Source organism: Centroberyx affinis, unplaced genomic scaffold (genome assembly GCF_046629955.1).
Source record: "Centroberyx affinis isolate AG114_WGS23_722 - 3 ecotype Tasmania unplaced genomic scaffold, CSIRO-AGI_Caff_v1 ptg002560l_1, whole genome shotgun sequence".
NCBI lineage: Eukaryota > Metazoa > Chordata > Actinopteri > Beryciformes > Berycidae > Centroberyx > Centroberyx affinis.
Genome location: NW_027280770.1, coordinates 18419 through 36766, shown reverse-complemented (window position 1 = coordinate 36766; position 18348 = coordinate 18419). Strand labels below are relative to the sequence as shown.

Below are 18348 nucleotides of genomic sequence, written 5' to 3'. Positions count from 1 at the left end.
ACTATTAGAGGAATGTGAGAATATGAGAAAAGACAATATGTGAAAGAAGATGGCATATATACAGGGTGATATTCACATTAACAGCTCTGCAGGAGGCCATGCATATGTACACAAGTTGCTAGGCATGCAGACACGAGTTGAGAACCAACTTCCAGATTTATTCACTTCACTCTGCAGATTCTGTCTCCGTGCGTCTATCTTGCCATCTGTCTATCACTCTTCCTGCGTCTTCCTCTCTTTTTTTATCCAGCCCCAGAGTACAGCCTGGTACAATGACACCCCGTCAACCAGCATCCGAACGGAAACTATGACTAAGCTAAATCTGTACTGTTTGTGGCTGGGGCACAAACATCAACAGAGAGCTTTACAGTGGGGAAACGTGGAAATATATCACGCTGTAATAATTTTAGATGCGTTATTGTTTTTTCCCGTTGTCAGACTTGCCGCGGTGACAGTTTGCGCTCGGAGGCAGGCCGGAAATCACCTAAAATACATGTTCTGCAGTGTATCTACAGTATGTGGTCAGTGCAGAGTCATTCCTATGTTCCCAGGGTCCTATGTTCCCAGGGTCCTATGTTCCCAGGGTCCTATGTTCCCAGGGTCCTATGTTCCCAGGGTCCTATGTTTCCAGGGTCCTATGTTTCCAGGGTCCTATGTTTCCAGGGTCCTATGTTTCCAGGGTACTATGTTACCAAGGGCCTATGTCACCAGGGTCCTATGTTACCAGGGTCCTATGTTCCCAGGGTCCTATGTTACCAAGGGCCTATGTCACCAGGGTCCTATGTTCCCAGGGTCCTATGTTACCAAGGGCCTATGTTACCAGGGTCCAGTGTTCCCAGGGTCCTATGTTACCAGGGTCCTATGTTCCCACGGTCCTATGTTCCCAGGGTCCTATGTTACCAAGGGCCTATGTCACCAGGGTCCTATGTTCCCAGGGTCCTATGTTTCCAGGGTCCTATGTTCCCAGGGTACTATGTTACCAAGGGCCTATGTTACCAGGGTCCTATGTTCCCAGGATATTATGTTACCAAGGGCCTATGTTACCAGGGTCCTATGTTCCCACGGTCCTATGTTCCCAGGGTCCTATGTTACCAAGGGCCTATGTCACCAGGGTCCTATGTTACCAGGGTCCTATGTTCCCAGGGTCCTATGTTACCAAGGGCCTATGTCACCAGGGTCCTATGTTCCCAGGGTCCTATGTTACCGAGGGCCTATGTTACCAGGGTCCAGTGTTCCCAGGGTCCTATGTTACCAGGGTCCTATGTTCCCCAGCTCTATATAGCACATAATGGGAACCTGAAAAAGATGTTCCCCAGCTCTGTATTCGCTTAATATGGTTAGTTAGGGTTAGGGTTAGGGTTAAACATAGGACCCTGGGAACATAGGACCCTGGGAGAGCACATATGTAGAACTGGGGAACATAGGACCCTGGGAACATAGGACCCTGAGAACATAGGACCCTGGGAGAGCACATATGTAGAACTGGGGAACATAGGACCCTGGGAACATAGGACCCTGGGAACATAGGACCCTTTGTCATGTCCCCATTATGTGCCATATAAATCTAGGGAACACAGGACCCTGGGAACATAGGACCCCGGGAACATAGGACCCCGGGAACATAGGACCCCGGGAACATAGGACCCCGGGAACATAGGACCCTGGGAACATAGGAACATAGGACCCTGGGAACATAGGACGCTGTGAACATAGGACCCTGGGAACATAGGACCCTGGGAACATAGGAACATAGGACCCTGGGAACATAGGACGCTGTGAACATAGGACCCCGGGAACATAGGACCCCGGGAACATAGGACCCCGGGAACATAGGACCCCGGGAACATAGGACCCTGGGAACATAGGAACATAGGACCCTGGGAACATAGGACGCTGTGAACATAGGACCCTGGGAACATAGGACCCTGGGAACATAGGAACATAGGACCCTGGGAACATAGGACCCCGGGAACATAGGACCCCGGGAACATAGGACCCCGGGAACATAGGACCCCGGGAACATAGATACGCTCCCGTCAGTGCATGTGCTTGCGAGTTCAAGTTACATACTTATTGCTGTGGTGTTATTGTTTTTATATGGTTAACAACACATAGAGACCCATAATCAAAAGTTGACAGCCTGTTCTTTCGCATCATTTATTTATTTTTTTTTTATATGAAATCTATATTACACTGTAGATGAGCCCCATCTTTTGTAATAATCTTGCTTGGCACTGTGGTCAAGCTTGTGGGTAATATAATCGCGAAGACGAAAATACTTGAGATTCACATCGATAAACCAACAATTCAGGAAATGAGGAAGAAAAAAAAAAAACACTTCTTTTCAGACTCCGAGGAATCAATGGGCTTTGATTGAGTCTGATGGGCGCTGCGTGCGAGGAGGTGAAGTTTCATTCTGAAGCGAAACAGAAGAACAGAAGAGAGAGAAAAAAAAAAAAAAGCCCTTACCTTGCCGATGTACTGGTAGTCGCTGCCTGTGTACTCCTCCTGCAGGAAGAACTGGTTCCACATCCAGCCTCGTCTCACCCTCTTCAGCAGCTTCCCTCCCCGGAAAGCCGGCTCGCTTCCGTCCGGACTCCCCCCGTCGACCGCCTCCACCTGACGCCCGTTCAAAGACATGGCGTCCAGGGACAGGCCCAGGCAGGCCCATAGCAGGCCCAGTAAGATAGTCCTCATTGTGTTTTTTTTTGTTTTTTTTTCCCGGAGGTGCGAGAAGTACAGGCGCCGCGAATTGCTCTATCTGCCCAGCTGGATCGCCTTGGATTGGGAGATGGGTCTGCCGGTCATAGTCCTTAAGGTTTCTGATTGGCTAGGGAAAGGACCTGTGAGAGAAGTGGGAGGAAAAGAGATGAACAGAGACACTAAAGACCCGCATAGCAGAACACCGAAGTACAATACATTTCAATGAACTAAACCGTCCTGTGGCTTCTCTGTTACGCAGGTATCGAGCAAGTTCTCCCACAAAGAAGAAAAGGAGACATAGAAAGATGTCTTTACTGGATATATCATCTCCAAACAAGGGCCCCTCATGGTCTGAGTGAGGACTTCTCCCTCAAACCCTTCATATGAATGATAATGACCATTAGTGGTTCAAGCATGAGTTTCTATATCTAATATTGCCTCTGAAATATTCTCTCTTTTTTATCTTTTTTGTCATTTTGATATTAGGCTACTATTCTTCCTTTTTGATTCACTTTTTTGATAACTTCATGAGATAATTTCTTCATATTGCAGTCGTTGTTGTTGTTGTTTTTGTTTTCCTTTCTTGGGGGCAGAGAAAAAACTTACATCTATGACCAGTGAATCATGAGATTGTAGTACCCCTTAGAACTTTCCATTATAGAACTAATAGGCCACATGTATATAAATAAATAGGCCCATCTTTATACTGTGAATGCTTTTTGATATGTATAGTATGCTACCTACTTAGATGAATTATACTCAAATATAAATTAATTGGGGTTTTTTCTAACAATGGTTAATCAGGATTTCTGGGTTATATATATACAGTATATATAGGTATTTCTTTTTTTATTTATTATTTTTTTCTATTTTTTCTTTCTTTGTAGAGATTTCATTGGTTTTTCCATGATCACACCTATGGGTGGGACCTATATCCATTCTGTAAATGGGGAACACCTGAACCTGTCTGATTCATTGCAAAACCTACCTGAGGAAGAGCCTGTGAGGGCTCGAAACGTTGTATATATATATATATTTTTTTTTTAATGTAGAATAAAGTAAGCAAAATATTGGGAGCTGCCACAGTGTTTTGCGAGTCTTTTTTTAACTTTTTCGACTCAGCACCTGGAAAGGAGATGTGCGTGTGCTCACTCTGACTTCTCAGGAAAAGAGATGAGTACATAGCAACAATGAGGCTCAGATTCAGTGAGGTCGCATTGGGCAATTTGTGCATCGGTTTGCGCCTCAGTTGCCTCAACTGAAAGCGCAAGAGTTTTCATCTCATGCACTAAGAAATGCATGCAAATGGCGATGTGGCACAAACAAGCCCTCTAAAAGAGCACTGCACAAGCAAATATCCCCTTCATCACCAATTACGAGGGCAAATACCGCGCTTCAGCTGTAAGACTAATCCACCAAGGCTGGCACCCTCGCGCCCTAAAGCCCCTTTATAATTGGAGCGTTCTCTGATCTGATCTGAGATCCTCGGATGAAAAAACTCTCCGTTGCTTGTCTGACTTGCTGGTGACGACGCTGCGTCTTGCATTAGTGATAGCAGCCACTCTGAACGCAAAGTCTTCACCCAAAGATTGCACAACAATAATTCAGGGGAGCTGGTGTTAGAGAATTGGGGGCAATCACAGGCACAGATAGGCTTTACTTTTTGACCGGCGCTATTAAGGAACACTTTCCACTCATTCACAGTGAATAGAATGGCGTTCTGATTTGGTCATTTTAGTGATATAGCCCAGTGGTTCTCAACGTGGGGTCCCGGGGACCACCAGGGGTCCTTGAGGGGGTTCCAGGGGGTCCCCAGCAAGGTTATTATAGTTTTGCATTTTTCATTAGTTTTTATTTTTATTTCGTTTTGACTTTTTGTTTTCAATTTCAGTTTAGTTTTAATTCGTTTTTAAAGCGGGTTTGCTAGTTTAGTTTATATGTTTTGAAAATGCTTAGTTTTAGTTTAGTTTTTATTAGTTTCAGTGTTAGTTTTAGTCTTTTTTTTGTACTATGGGGTATTTGTCAGGGGCGAGATTCAAAAATTCAAAATACTAGGCTTATGTATGAAATAAATTCATGAAATAAATGAAAAAGACATTTTCTCTATAATTTTGGTTTATTTTAGTTAGTTCTGTAAACACAATACAGTTTCAGTTAGTTATCGTTTTTTTGTAAAGCCTCGTTTTTATTTTTATTTCAGTTAACGAAAATGTTTTTTCACACCTAGTTTTTTTGTTATTTTGTTAGTTTTCGTTAACAATAATAACCTTGGTCCCCAGCTAATTGATGAACTGTTAAACTTTAACATTATATAATTTACAAGAAGTTAACACAGTTACAGAATGTAGAAGAATGACTATCATAGTTTCACTGTTATCTTTGCCTACAATACAGATAGTCATATTCAGATAGTCGAATTCCGGACAAAATCATATCTAACAATAAAAATATTCTCAGATTTGGGTCCGAGAGACAAATGGGGGTCCATGGCCCTAATGTGTACTAACTTAGGGGTCCTTGATATGAAAAAGGCTGAGAATCACCGATATAGCCTGCTCTTCTCTGTGCAAACCTTCAGTGTACGTGGGCCTCCGATTTTGAAATATGTACGTTTCATAATTTCTATTTTAAAGTATACCAGTCCAAAAGTACATCAATCCAGAAGTTCTCAGAAGAGACTCAAACAACCTCCACACATCGCATGAACCGGGCTGTAGGGTAACACATCTGAAACGTCAACTCAGTCAGGCACTCCGCATCCTATTTTAGATGTAGGGCTCTGAATTCAGGCTCTCTTCTAACAGGGGTCTTCTGAACACCTGCCATACCCCCGGAAAAAAATAAAAAATAAAAAATAAAAAACGACTGCACAAAAACCCAAGGATCTTTACACGTACACAAATGTGGAAATGTGTAAAGTGGAACGATTTTTTTTTTTTTTTTTTTTTTTTTTGTCTGACAAAGCTGAAACCTCCCTCTCCCCATACGCAGAGATTTCTTTTTTTTTGCCTGGCAAATTTCAAAACTAAAAATAGGACTGCAAAACAAACGTACACAACCCCCCTCCCCCCCACAGAACATCCGCCAAACAGTCATTAGTAGGACACGGGGAGAGAAGGGTATTTGACAAACGCATAAGAATAGAATAAGACTTATCATATCGCATTAACACACAGCAAAGGAGGAAAGCCATTGAAAAGGCCACAGTTGCCTTGTAATAACATCAGAGACGGAAGCGTTACTGAAAACCAGCGAGAACCAACTGACAAGGTTAAAAAATATTAAGGATAAGTGGCGTGTAATCTTCACTATCTGTGACTATTGAAAAAGCTGCTTGAATGTGTGTATGTGCTTTGAATAGAATGAATAATTCATGAATGAGTGTACTCTCGCTGAATGAATGTGTAATGATGAATGAGTGTACAAAACATCAGGCTCGCCTAAGTAATGCTGAGCAGCATCTCCATGTCTATTAGCTGGCTCAAGGTCTAGGCTATACCTTTTGTGAGACTGTCCTCTCCATCTCCATCTCCATCTCTGGTCTAAACCGCCTTGTGACAACGCATTATGTAATAACACCGCATTATGTAATAACTCCACAAAATGTAATCAATTTTCACTTCATTATGTAATAACACCCGCGTTTTGTAATGATCTGCCGCATTTTGTAATACACAGCCTGAACGCAATATGTAATACATTTCCCCGCATTTTGTAATAAATTATTACATATTGCGGTGGTTATTACAAAATGCGGGAGTTGCACTTTCTTTATGATGAAAATTTAATAATACAATGCATTATGACCAATAAAAGATACTATTCTACTGCACTAATAGTATCTTTTTAAAATTAATTTTGAGTCAGTATGATTCATGCTAGAATGCGTAAAATAAACGTTGTTATAATGTTATAACGATTTTTATGAATGAAGACATCCATTTCGGTTGGTTATTACATAATGCACCATATTATTACATTTTCATGAAAGGAAAAGTGCAACTCCCGTATTTTGTAATAACCACCGCAATATGTAATAATTTATTACAAAATGCGGGGAAATTTATTACATATTGTGTTCAGGCTGTGTATTACAAAATGCGGCAGATTATTACAAAATGCGGGTGTTATTACATAATGAAGTGAAAATGTATTACATTTTGTTGAGTTATTACATAATGCAGTGTTACACTCCTTTTAGTTTCTCCTCTCCATCTCTCCTTTGACTGAAGGGTCTATACCTCCTTTTAGTTTCTCCTCTCCTCCATCTCTCCTTTGACTGAAGGGTCTATACCTCCTTTTAGTTTCTCCTCTCCTCCATCTCTCCTTTGACTGAAGGGTCTATACCTCCTTTTAGTTTCTCCTCTCCTCCATCTCTCCTTTGACTGAAGGGTCTATACCTCCTTCTTTTAGTTTCTCCTCTCCTCCATCTCTCCTTTGACTGAAGGTCTATACCTCCTTCTTTTAGTTTCTCCTCTCCTCCATCTCTCCTTTGACTGAAGGGTCTATACCTCCTTCTTTTAGTTTCTCCTCTCCTCCATCTCTCCTTTGACTGAAGGTCTATACCTCCTTCTTTTAGTTTCTCCTCTCCTCCATCTCTCCTTTGACTGAAGGTCTATACCTCCTTCTTTTAGTTTCTCCTCTCCTCCATCTCTCCTTTGACTGAAGGTCTATACCTCCTTCTTTTAGTTTCTCCTCTCCTCCATCTCTCCTTTGACTGAAGGGTCTAACCTCCTTTTAGTTTCTCCTCTCCTCCATCTCTCCTTTGACTGAAGGTCTACACCTCCTTCTTTAAGCTTCTCCTCTCCTTCATCTCCATCTCTCCTTTGACTGAAGGGTCTATACCTTCCTTCTTTAAGCTTCTCCTCTCCTTCATCTCCACTCTCCTTTATGACTGAAGGTCTGCACTTCCTTCTTTCAAGTGTCCTCCCTCCTCCATCTCCAACTTCCCCTCCATGACTGAAGGTTTAAACCTCTTTCTTTAAGCTGCTCCTCTCCATCCCCATCCCCCCCCCCCCCCCCCATGACTGAAGTGGATTTGAAAGGTAAATAAATAAGGGAGGGAGAGCTTTCACCTGTTTAGCATGTCATCTTAATGTTTTGTGCGCTCACCGTAAATCTGCAGAATGTCCTTACAACTGTGTGTGTGTGTGTGTGTGTGTGTGTGTATTGCAGTGTAGGCAAGAAGGGAAGGATCTAGGTTGCTGTGTGTTCAGCTCTCTCTCTCTCTCTCTCTCTCTCTCTCTCTCTCTCTCTCTCTCATCTTGGATTCAAATAAACCTTTACCTCAAAATTTAGACTGACCACTGACTTGCTTAGTGGTTGCAGCGTCTGAAAAGCACCTCCAGAACTGCCTTTTTGCACTCAAAAACTGCACCGGATCAATAAATCCATACGCATTCACGTGGAAGGATCTGGAAGGAACACTTACACAGCAATTACTTCGCTGAAAGGAAATGTGCTTTTATCTTCCCACACAGCGCTCTGTCAGTGTCTTGCTGGAACAAGCAAAATAATGTTTTTTTTTTTTGTTTTTTTTTTTTACATCTGGGCTACTTTCCATACAAATGCAGCCCGTTAAGCGCTCTAGGGTTCAAAGTATAAGCGGCAGCGGTTTGCTCGCACACCAGCGGAATTATGTCACGTTTGGTATATTTTTAATATCTGGATTCAGAAAGACCTCTCTGGCCAATGAACAGAGGCAGGATTAGCTTAGTCTTTGCAGCTCCGAACCTGAAAAAATAGACTCCGCGATCATAAATAGACTGACTGAAATAATGAATGAGCTAATTACGCTCAATGAGGATTGGTCTGGTGTTTAAATGAGCAATGCTTTGGAGGACATACCACTACATCAGTTCACATTTTCAGGACTAGGTGCAGCCGTCACATGTTTTCAACCATGTGCCATGGAGTCACTACAACACTACAACAGCTGATTTTACCAGGCCCGGAATGAAGTCATTTTTAGGGCAAGGCCACTTCGGCCTTTGATGAATACAAATTTATTGGGGCGTCGCGGCCAAAATGTAGGGCACCAAGGCCAAAACCAATGGTTATTAAAATCCTTTTTTCAGTCCTTTTTCCTCAACAAAATAAATCTCCTAATAGAAAAATGAAGTGCTGCAGTGTGATACAGCACATATGTAAGATGGCTCAGACTGCAGAGTTAGTTACATGTCCAGTAACACACGATAACGTAAGTGTAACCCAGGTTATTTTCTGTAGCTGCAAATTACAGATTTTACAGTCCCCTAAACGCCTCACATGCAGACTATAGGTAGGCGCTACAATTTACTGATGTTCCCTAAACGCCTCACGTGCAGACTATAGGTAGGCGCTACAATTTACTGATGTTCCCTAAACGCCTCACGTGCAGACTATAGGTAGGCGCTACAATTTACTGATGTTCCCTAAACGCCTCACGTGCAGACTATAGGTAGGCGCTACAATTTACTGATGTTCCCTAAGCGCCTCACGTGCAGACTATAGGTAGGCGCTACAATTTACTGATGTTCCCTAAACGCCTCACGTGCAGACTATAGGTAGGCGCTACAATTTACTGATGTTCCCTAAGCGCCTCACGTGCAGACTATAGGTAGACGCTCCAATTTACTGATGTTCCCTAAATGCCTCACGTGCAGACTATAGGTAGACGCTACAATTTACTGATGTTCCCTAAACGCCTCATATGCAGGCTACTGCTACTGATAGCGTTTTTGCTGCTCTCAACCCGGTTCATTTTGCTATATTTTTCATTACAGCGGCTAATTACCCGCTGTACATTTAAACTTACTCTAGTTCTGCTCAAGCACTCATAGCTCTCTCCTTCTTTTAGCGACTTTCTCGCTAATCCCAAAACAGGGCATGCCAAACTGGCCGTGTGGATAGTTAATTTTACAAGGGGCATTACGGCCACACTCCGGGGCATCCATGGCACTGACCGTTTTGGCCGTGGTATAACTCCTGCCCTGTTTTACTGATTAGTTCCTCCTCTCTGGTAGAAGGTGTGTTAATCAGTTAAATGAGCTGCTGTAGTGTTTGGTTGGAATGAAAACCTGCGAACTCTTGGGTCCTGCGGTACATGTTTGAAAACCCCTGTTGCATCTCCAGTGTCATAATAATCACTAATGAAACAAACTTACTATGGATGGGAAAGCCGACCCGTTTACTAAGACAGCAAAGCAGATGAACCCAGAGGCAAACTCAACCATTAACAAATACACACCAAAACTATCTTGGACACTGGGAGAGATGAGCAGCTGGAGAAGGCCCACATCAAAGACTACAGCTACTGGATTGAAGGAAACCTCCGTGATGGTGACGGCAAGCTCACACCAGTGGTTCACCTATCCGCAGTGTCACTTCACGATTGCGGTTGACAGCTACTTCATGTTAAGTAAGCTGTTGCTATGCTGTTCAAATCAAAGCCTGAATACCGACTAATCACGCGGCGCTCTCCCCTTTTCCCACTCGTTCTTTCGCTCCGTCTCTCGCACGCCCGACCTGGACTTCTAACTCTCTCTCTCTCTCTCTCTCTCTCTCCGTGTACTGCATTAGTCCCATTAGCTGGGTACTTTATGAAATGGCTCTAATTGAATCAGGTGAAGAACACACAGGAGACGGATTGATTCTGGCCGGTCGCCATCACTCATGTTTTAACGAGCCTCGCAGCTCCATAATCGCACGGTGAATAGAGGCTGGGGGGCTCTTAATACGTTTTCCGGTTCAAAGGGATTACGCCCCCCCCACATCCACCACCCCCCACCCCCCACCCCCCAATTACGCTTGCATGTGCGCGTTTGTGTGTGTGCATGCATGTAGGCTGCACATAGGCCCCTGTTATCCAGCAGCCAGAGCTCTGACACCATGTGAAATCCCATGATGGACTCTGGCTGGGGGCTAGTCACCTGGAGATAAACACCCCCGTTGTCAGACAGCTTTGTGTGTGAGTGGCTGTGTTTTTTTTTTTGGAGTGTGTCCTCACCAAAATGCTCTTACGGCACTGTTGTAGTGCCTCGACTCCGAGCCCCCAAAAGAGAGCTTTTCATCGCTGAGATCACAGCAGAATAAATCTCTGCGGCTAACCGGTCTGCTGATAATTAACTTTCAATTCAATCCTGTTTTTTTATTTTTTTATTTTTTTATTTTTTTGGGGCTTTTCAACGCGACTCGCTAATGGCTGAGCTTTTAGTGAGTTATTCCTCCTGCGGCCGTTTCTCTTGTCTCTGTATCTGACATTTGAAAAACAAACAGGAATCCCCCCCTTCTCCGAGTTGTTCGCGAGCTGAGATTTAACCGAACGGCGGAAAATACCTGTGTTGAAAAGGGACATGACATTGATTTTTTTTTTTTTTTTTGTGAAATTTCCTGATATTTTTCTTCGTGATTCATTCTTCTATACAGGTTCAGTAGCTGTCCTTAAAGTAAAATAACATACCGACACATTATGAAGAAGTTTTACAACCATTTCACGTCTAAGAAACACAAGATGAATCAGGTGAAATGATCAGTTCCCAGTCAAAAGCAGCACAGAAATGAACCATGCCTATTGAATTATGTTGAAACGGCTAAGCTGTACAATTCAAAAGACCGACCTAAAGAGCTGAGGAACCAGAAGATGCGTTAAATCACCTGAATGCCCTCTATACTGTAGGCCAACAAAATAAGGGCTTTTCACACAGCACTTAGCCCGGGGCTAACTTGTCTTTTAGCCCTGAGCTAACAAACGCCTCACACAGGCAAATTCCAAAGTGGGATAAACCCCGACTTTAGCCCAGGGGTAGCCGGCCCTGCTCCGGAGCGGGGTAATCCCCGACTTTTCAGGGCTGTCCCCAGGAAATCGCTGAAAACCGGGGTCATCTGTTCGCCGCGTGAAAAGGGTTGGAAGACTTAGGGACGGAAAAATCTGTCCGAGATAGACTGGATGGGAAAGTGTCTTCGGTGTCACATATCCTCAGCGTCTCGGGAGGGTTGCCACTGGTTGAAAAAGGTAAATTAGACTCTCTCTCTCTAACTGATGTCTTTTAGTAGTCTTTGCATAACGCCCCTTGCCTGATATCAGACAGAATTGTCAACTCCTTCCACTCCATTTCCATCTTCAGTCTGACATTGCTTCCGCTCTAACCGATTTCCGTGGGGGAGGGGGATTCGATTTTCCCTAACCAATCACTAGAGACTAGGGCTGGGCGATATGGACCAAAAATCATATCTCGGTATTTTTAGGCTGAATGGCGATACGCGATATATATCTTGGTATTTTCTACGAAGTGGGCTACATGTTCAGTTGTAAGTAGGGCTGGGCGATATGGACAAAATCAAATATCACAATATTTTTGACCAAATACCTCAATATCGATATTGACAAAATTGTAGGGATGACTATTGGTTTGCTTTCACAAAATATTTACACAATGAGATTTTTGATAAATAATCATCAGTAATGTGGATATAATGACTAAGTGGGTAAAGGCAAATAATAGAACAGCTAGAACAGTCTGGTAAGTTCAGAAAACGACATCACTTTACTGTAATGCAGCCTTTAAAACCAGGAAAAGACACTTATGCCATATCACCATATTACGATATCCAAAAAAGAGACATCTCCCCTTTGAATAAATGCCTTCAAAGCAGAGTGCTTGTTCGGATTTCAAAGTAATTGGTACTTTTAATGGATTCAGAACAGCCTGGATAGCGGCGTCTATCTTGTCTATAGCGGTCGCCATTGTTGTTATTACTCCTCCTTGGTTCCGGCGCACAGCTTGACAACAGCTTGACAACGGCGTTAGTCCTGATTGGCTAATCGTTCCCCCCCCGCTCATTGGACCGATCATTTTTCAACCGAGAGAAACCGCCGTTCCATGTCACGATGCCAGACCGGAATCAGTCAACTCTGGCGGAGTGGGCGGAGTCAAAGGTCTGGACCCAGGCAATAATGCCCCGATAGCGGTAACACTGTTGCTAGTTAGTAGGCTGTGGAGTGGCGTGTCATTCATGTAAACACATGACTCAACTCATTAGCCCTAGGTTAACAGTTAGCCATGGGTTAAATGTCTGTTAGCCCAAGGTGAAGAACTAGGTATAAAAGTCGCTATGCCCAAAACCCAGCATGGAGACTCCTATTGAAACAGACCACAGGATTTTCCAGTTTAGAATATTAGCACAGGCTAAAGGAAAACACTATTTCCACTCCAATCTCCCTTCCTTTTCCTTTCCAGACAGTGATAAATGTTGATGACCTTCAGGTGACCATCACAGCTCCTCTCCTTTTCCTCCATCACCTCCATCTTCCACTTTCCCTGGCGCAGGGCTGTGCGCGTGTGTGTGTGTATGCGTGTGTGTGTGTGTATGTTGCCACCTTGCAGACGGCCACTGAGACCTCTGACAACTCCCAGAGGACCAATTAGAGGTGAAAAAAGGAGAATGTCAGCCACCGAGTAGCTGTGTGTCCGTGTGTGTGTGTGTGTGTGTGTGTGTTGTGTTGTACGTCTGTCCCTGTCTGTCTGTCTGTCTGCGTGTGTGTGTGTGTGTATGACAGGTACAAACCCAGTCACCTCTCCCCATCAGAATAGACCAGCCGCTATCTGAACACAGCCAACAGCATCCACACCGCCTGTCCACCCGTGTCCACACACACACACACACACACACTGTTTTAAATCACTCTCGCACACACAAACACATTTGCACATGCACAAAATCTTCCTCTTACTCACACTAGTCTTCACTCACACACGTTCTCTCCCTCACACACACTCAGATGCACTCATGCACACATACACACACACACACACACAGACAGCCGTCAGATAGTCCAGTCCCCAGTCCTTGGGAGTGTGAAGTCTCATTATGAATAAACCATAAACGAGGTCCAGAAGCTGCACCTTGACTTTAGACACTTTACTACAAGTTTTTTTTTAAAAAGTGAACTTTTCAGCAACTTTTTTTTTTGTGATGCACCTGACATCCCCATGAATCATTCTTCCCCATGAATCATTCTCCTTAACACCGGACAGACATTAGGAATTTACTGAGACAGGGCGTCGATTTAGCCACTCAGTCAGTCAGACAGTCACCTGGATAGTCAGTGTGTCTGCGGGCAGGCAGTCCACTTATGCAGTCAGTCAGTCAGACATCTAGTTAGCTATTCAGTCAGAGCCACTGTTTACATGCAGGGAGAATTCCCTTCTTAACCCGGCGAGTCAGTAACCTGGTTTTTGGGTGGACGTCACAGCGGGGTTAGAATAAGCAGGCGAGCTGACACTCACTCTCATGCAGTGGTGGAAGTGGTGGAAAATACTTTATACTTTACAAGTAAAAAAGTCCTGCATTCAAAATGTTACTGAAGTAAAAGTACAAAAGTATTAGCATCAAAATGTACTTAAAGCAACAAAAGTACTCATTATGCAGAATGGCCCATTTCAGAATAATACAGTATATATTATATTATTGAATTATAATTATTGATGCATTCATGTGTAAGCATCACTTTAATGTTGCAGCTGGAAAAGGTGGGGCTGATTTCCACTACTTGATATACTGCTGGGTAGCTTACAGTAATCTATAATAATACATCACAATTTATTAGTTGATTATATTTTGTATTAATAATCTGAATCTGCAAAGTAACTAGTAACTTAAGTTATCAAATAAAGGTAGTGGAGTAAAAAGTATATTATATCAATATTTCCCTCTGAAATGTAGAGTAGAAGTAAAGTAGCATAAAATGGCAATACTCAAGTAAAGTACATTATTCGAGTAAATGTACTTAGTTACTTTCCACCTCTGCTCTCATCCCTTACAAAAATGTCCTGTGGTACCTGAAAATGTTGCTGTGGTATTCCTGCAGTACTTCATTTTGGTACCACAGGACAAGCAAATTCTGTGGTACATTACCACAGCCTTTATGGTAAAGTACCATAGATTTACCACAGGCTATATGTCCTGTGGTAATGTACCACACACTTTGTGGTAATGTACCATATATTTACCACACACTGCATGTCCTATGGTAATGTACCACATTTTAATGGTATTTTTCCACATAGTCAATTCCAGCATTGGATGTGACATCTGGACTCAAAGTAATAAAACATCTTAGGGAATACGGATTAAGCAAAACAACAGAAATGGCCGGGAACTGGTTCTTTAGAGTTCCAAAAAGGGCAAAAAAAATTACCATAAAATGACTACAAACAGCTCATGCAGCATAATGTTTTGTAGCCAAACAATTGCATTATGGGTCCAATATTTACCTAAACCAGTCTAGAAAAAAAACAGACTTGAAAAAGATTGTTGTTTTGTGGGTATAGCCTAGATCAAATCAGTAATGTTAGTAGTAAAAGAGAATAGTGTGATAAGATGGATTTGTTTCCAAATGTAGGTTACTGTGACACAGTAAACTGTCTTGTCTTTAGCTCTAGTCTCTACTGCAAAACACTCTTAGAGCTTGAGTTGGTTAGCTAGCTAACTAACCAGCAGACTAATTTAACAAATCAACTGATGTCAATGTTAACATCCAGCTACTGGCTATTAGCCTGCTAATGCTAGCTTCTACTAGATGCATTTGCTAGTGTGCAAATCAGATCTGTTTACAACAAAGCAGTGATAGTTAGCTGACCAGATTCTATGTTTAGCTAGCTAACAAGCTGACATTATCTAAACCAGTGTTTCTCAACGTGGGGTCTGGGGACCACCAGGGGTCCTTGAGGGGGTTCCAGGTAGGGCTGGGCGATGTGGACAAAATCAAATCTCACGATATTTTTGACCAAATACCTTGATATCGATATTGCGACAATATTTTAGGGATGACTATTGGTGCTTTCACAAAATATTTACACAATGAGATTTTTGATAAATAATCATCAGTAATGTGGATATAATGACTAAGTGGGTAAAGGCAAATAATGGAACAGCTAGAACAGTCTGGTAAGTTCAGAAAATGACATCACTTTACTGTAATGCAGCCTTTAAAACCAGGAAAAGACACTTATGCCATATCACCATATTACCATATCCAAAATCTAAGACGATATCTAGTCTCATATCATGATATCGATATAATATTGATATATTGCCCAGCCCTAGTTCCAGGGGGTCCCCAGCAAACTGATGTATTGTTAAACTTCACCATTATTTCATTTACAAGAAGTACACACAGAAGTGAACACAATTATAGAATGTAGAAGAATGACTGTTTTGATCATACCTACAATACAGACAGTCATGGGATTCTGGACAAAATCATATCTGACAATGAAAATATTCACAGATTTGGGTCTGAGAGACAAAATCTCATCAAACGGGAGCCCTTGAGAATCACTGATCTAAACACAAAATCAATCAGACGTATCCGTGATGAAACAAAGCGTCCGAGTCAAAAACAGCACAGAAATGAATGAGTCTACTCAGCTCTGTTGAGAAGGAACACTTGTAAAACACTTGCTCTAATATGGCTGTCAGAGGGTGTGTTAACTTACATTACATGAAAGTCCTATATTAGACGTAAGCTGCTATTACTCAGTCAAAGAGGGAGTGGGGAATATCCTGTTAATTGATTTAATGGTGGCAACAGGGAGACTCAGGCATTACTCTGGCATGGAAACACCAGCCAGTCAAACAGCCAGCCAGCCAGTTACGTCAGCTACTCGTCAGGCATTAAGTCCAGTAAATCAGTTGGTCAATCAGCCAATCACAGACAACCATCCAGCCGGTCAGGCTTTCCGGTATCTGCCCTTTCGGTACTAACTAAACATCAATAATATCGACACACACAAACGCAGACACATTGCACACACACACACACGCGCCAGAGCAGTGATTTTTGTTTGAAGGGCGGCTAGTGTCTAGACAGAGAGTGTATAGTCCACAGGCCCGGCACACAGCATCCTGACTCTGTGCTCAACACTCTACTGTTATCATCTCCCAGTGCTCTGCTGGTGCAAAATGCAACAAAGAAGAATGAAGACCAAAAAAATCACATCACATCAATCCTCTCTAAAAAAAAAAATGTTTCATGTTTAATAAGCTGAACTGGCTTATGAGGGTATAAGCCCCTCAGCTGTCTTGGGTGCACATCAGTAGTGGTCTTATGAAATTTGGTGAAATTTGAGACGACTTGAGACTGATCTGATTCGGTGTCGGTTTGAAGGACCCGGGCCATCTGGGGGCCGGATTCACAAGACCCTGTTGTGCCATTTTTTTTTTTTACTTTAGCCTTAAAAAATAGGAAAATGCTAGTGTCAAAAACAGTTCTTATATATTTTCTTAACTTTCTTCTTATGAAAAAACGTACGAATAAATGGTATTCTTGAAATGAAAGTTCTCAAATTTGTTCTTGGTTTTTTTCTTAACTTTAAGACGGCCCTTCACCTGTCTTAAAACTCCTACAGTGAAAAGGTAAGCCTCTAATATCATATATTTAAACACATTTTAGACAAGTAGGTTATAGTTCAAAGTCTTCATAGGTTCCCCTACACCTAACATTAAGATGAACATTTATTGTAAAGCTTTATTTGGTGTAGGGCCAGGTAGGCCTCTGTCTCATGTTTATTGAAAATAAGCTAGCAAATTTTACAGTTACCAACAGCAACCAATGTTTAAATCTTTGCTCTAGTTGCTCTAAATAGGTTTTTCCCCAATTGTTTTGTAGATGGAAGCACTTTGGGTTGTCTCCTAGCCTTGTCTCCTAGACTCCTAGCCTTGTCTCCTAGCCTCCTAGCCTTGTCTCCTAGCCTCAATGGCAGTAAGCCTAAAGTTTATTAACCAGAATTAATTCAGGCCCTATTTTGAGACGTTCTTAAGTAGGAAAATTAAAGAAATTCTTAAGAAATGAGACTGTTACTAAGAAAATATTGAGGAATTGCACTTAAGAGCCTTCTTAAGAACTTCCTAAAATTTCCTCCAATGTCATTTCTTAAGATCTATCTTAAGAACACATTGGTGAATCCGGCCCCTGGCTACCTTAACTTGGCCGTGGACTCACAAAGCCAGAATGGCCAATTTCCGACGGCTTCATTTCAGAAGCATAAGAGGCAAAAGCTCTTTTCTCAACTCTGGTACAGAAGAGCGTAACAAAGTGCAAATGAAATTGAATGTATTCCTTTTCCGGCAGGGATGTAAAGCCACGTCCACTCAGTTTAAGCACCTTCTGATTTGCAGAATAGAGTTTAACCACCTTTTTTAAATTGAAAAATATATATTTTTTTACATAAATGCAAAGTATGTAGTATTGTAAATGGATGTAGGTTGTATGAGGATAGGGTGTATTAAGGAGTAAAAATAAAATCATGCTTTTCTGAAAACATAATTGATAGGCTATTTGTTTTCACTGGTGATTTTTTGCCTTATGACAATCACTGACTGGAGGTCATAGTTCACCATCCTTCACATTTACCAATACATTGTTGGTTTCAAGAGAGTATTAAAAAATAGCTTGTGAGCCAAATGCACTGAGTACATAGTGGACTGGACACTGGACCTGAAAGTAATAACGGTAGATATTATATTGATTTTTCACATGCATGTGTACTTAAATGGAGGGTTATAATAAGATTTTTCTGCCTGTCTTGTCACGCAGCTATGGTGTCCTAATATTTAAAATGTTGTATACATCTGTAAGCACAGATCATAGAGGCCCCTGTTTTC

The 18348-nt window shown here is 42.2% G+C and overlaps 1 protein-coding gene across 1 annotated transcript in view; it reads right to left on the bottom strand.

Annotated features, from left to right (window-relative positions):
• Positions 1–2756, bottom strand: part of LOC139656864 (cadherin-6-like) — a 53386-nt gene extending 50630 nt beyond the window's left edge. The window contains exon 1 of the mRNA XM_071534497.1: positions 2470–2756. Coding sequence (XP_071390598.1) covers positions 2470–2697 — 228 coding nt within the window. The 5' untranslated portion in view covers positions 2698–2756. The remainder of the gene's footprint in view (positions 1–2469) is intronic.
• Positions 2757–18348: the final 15592 nt, after the last annotated feature.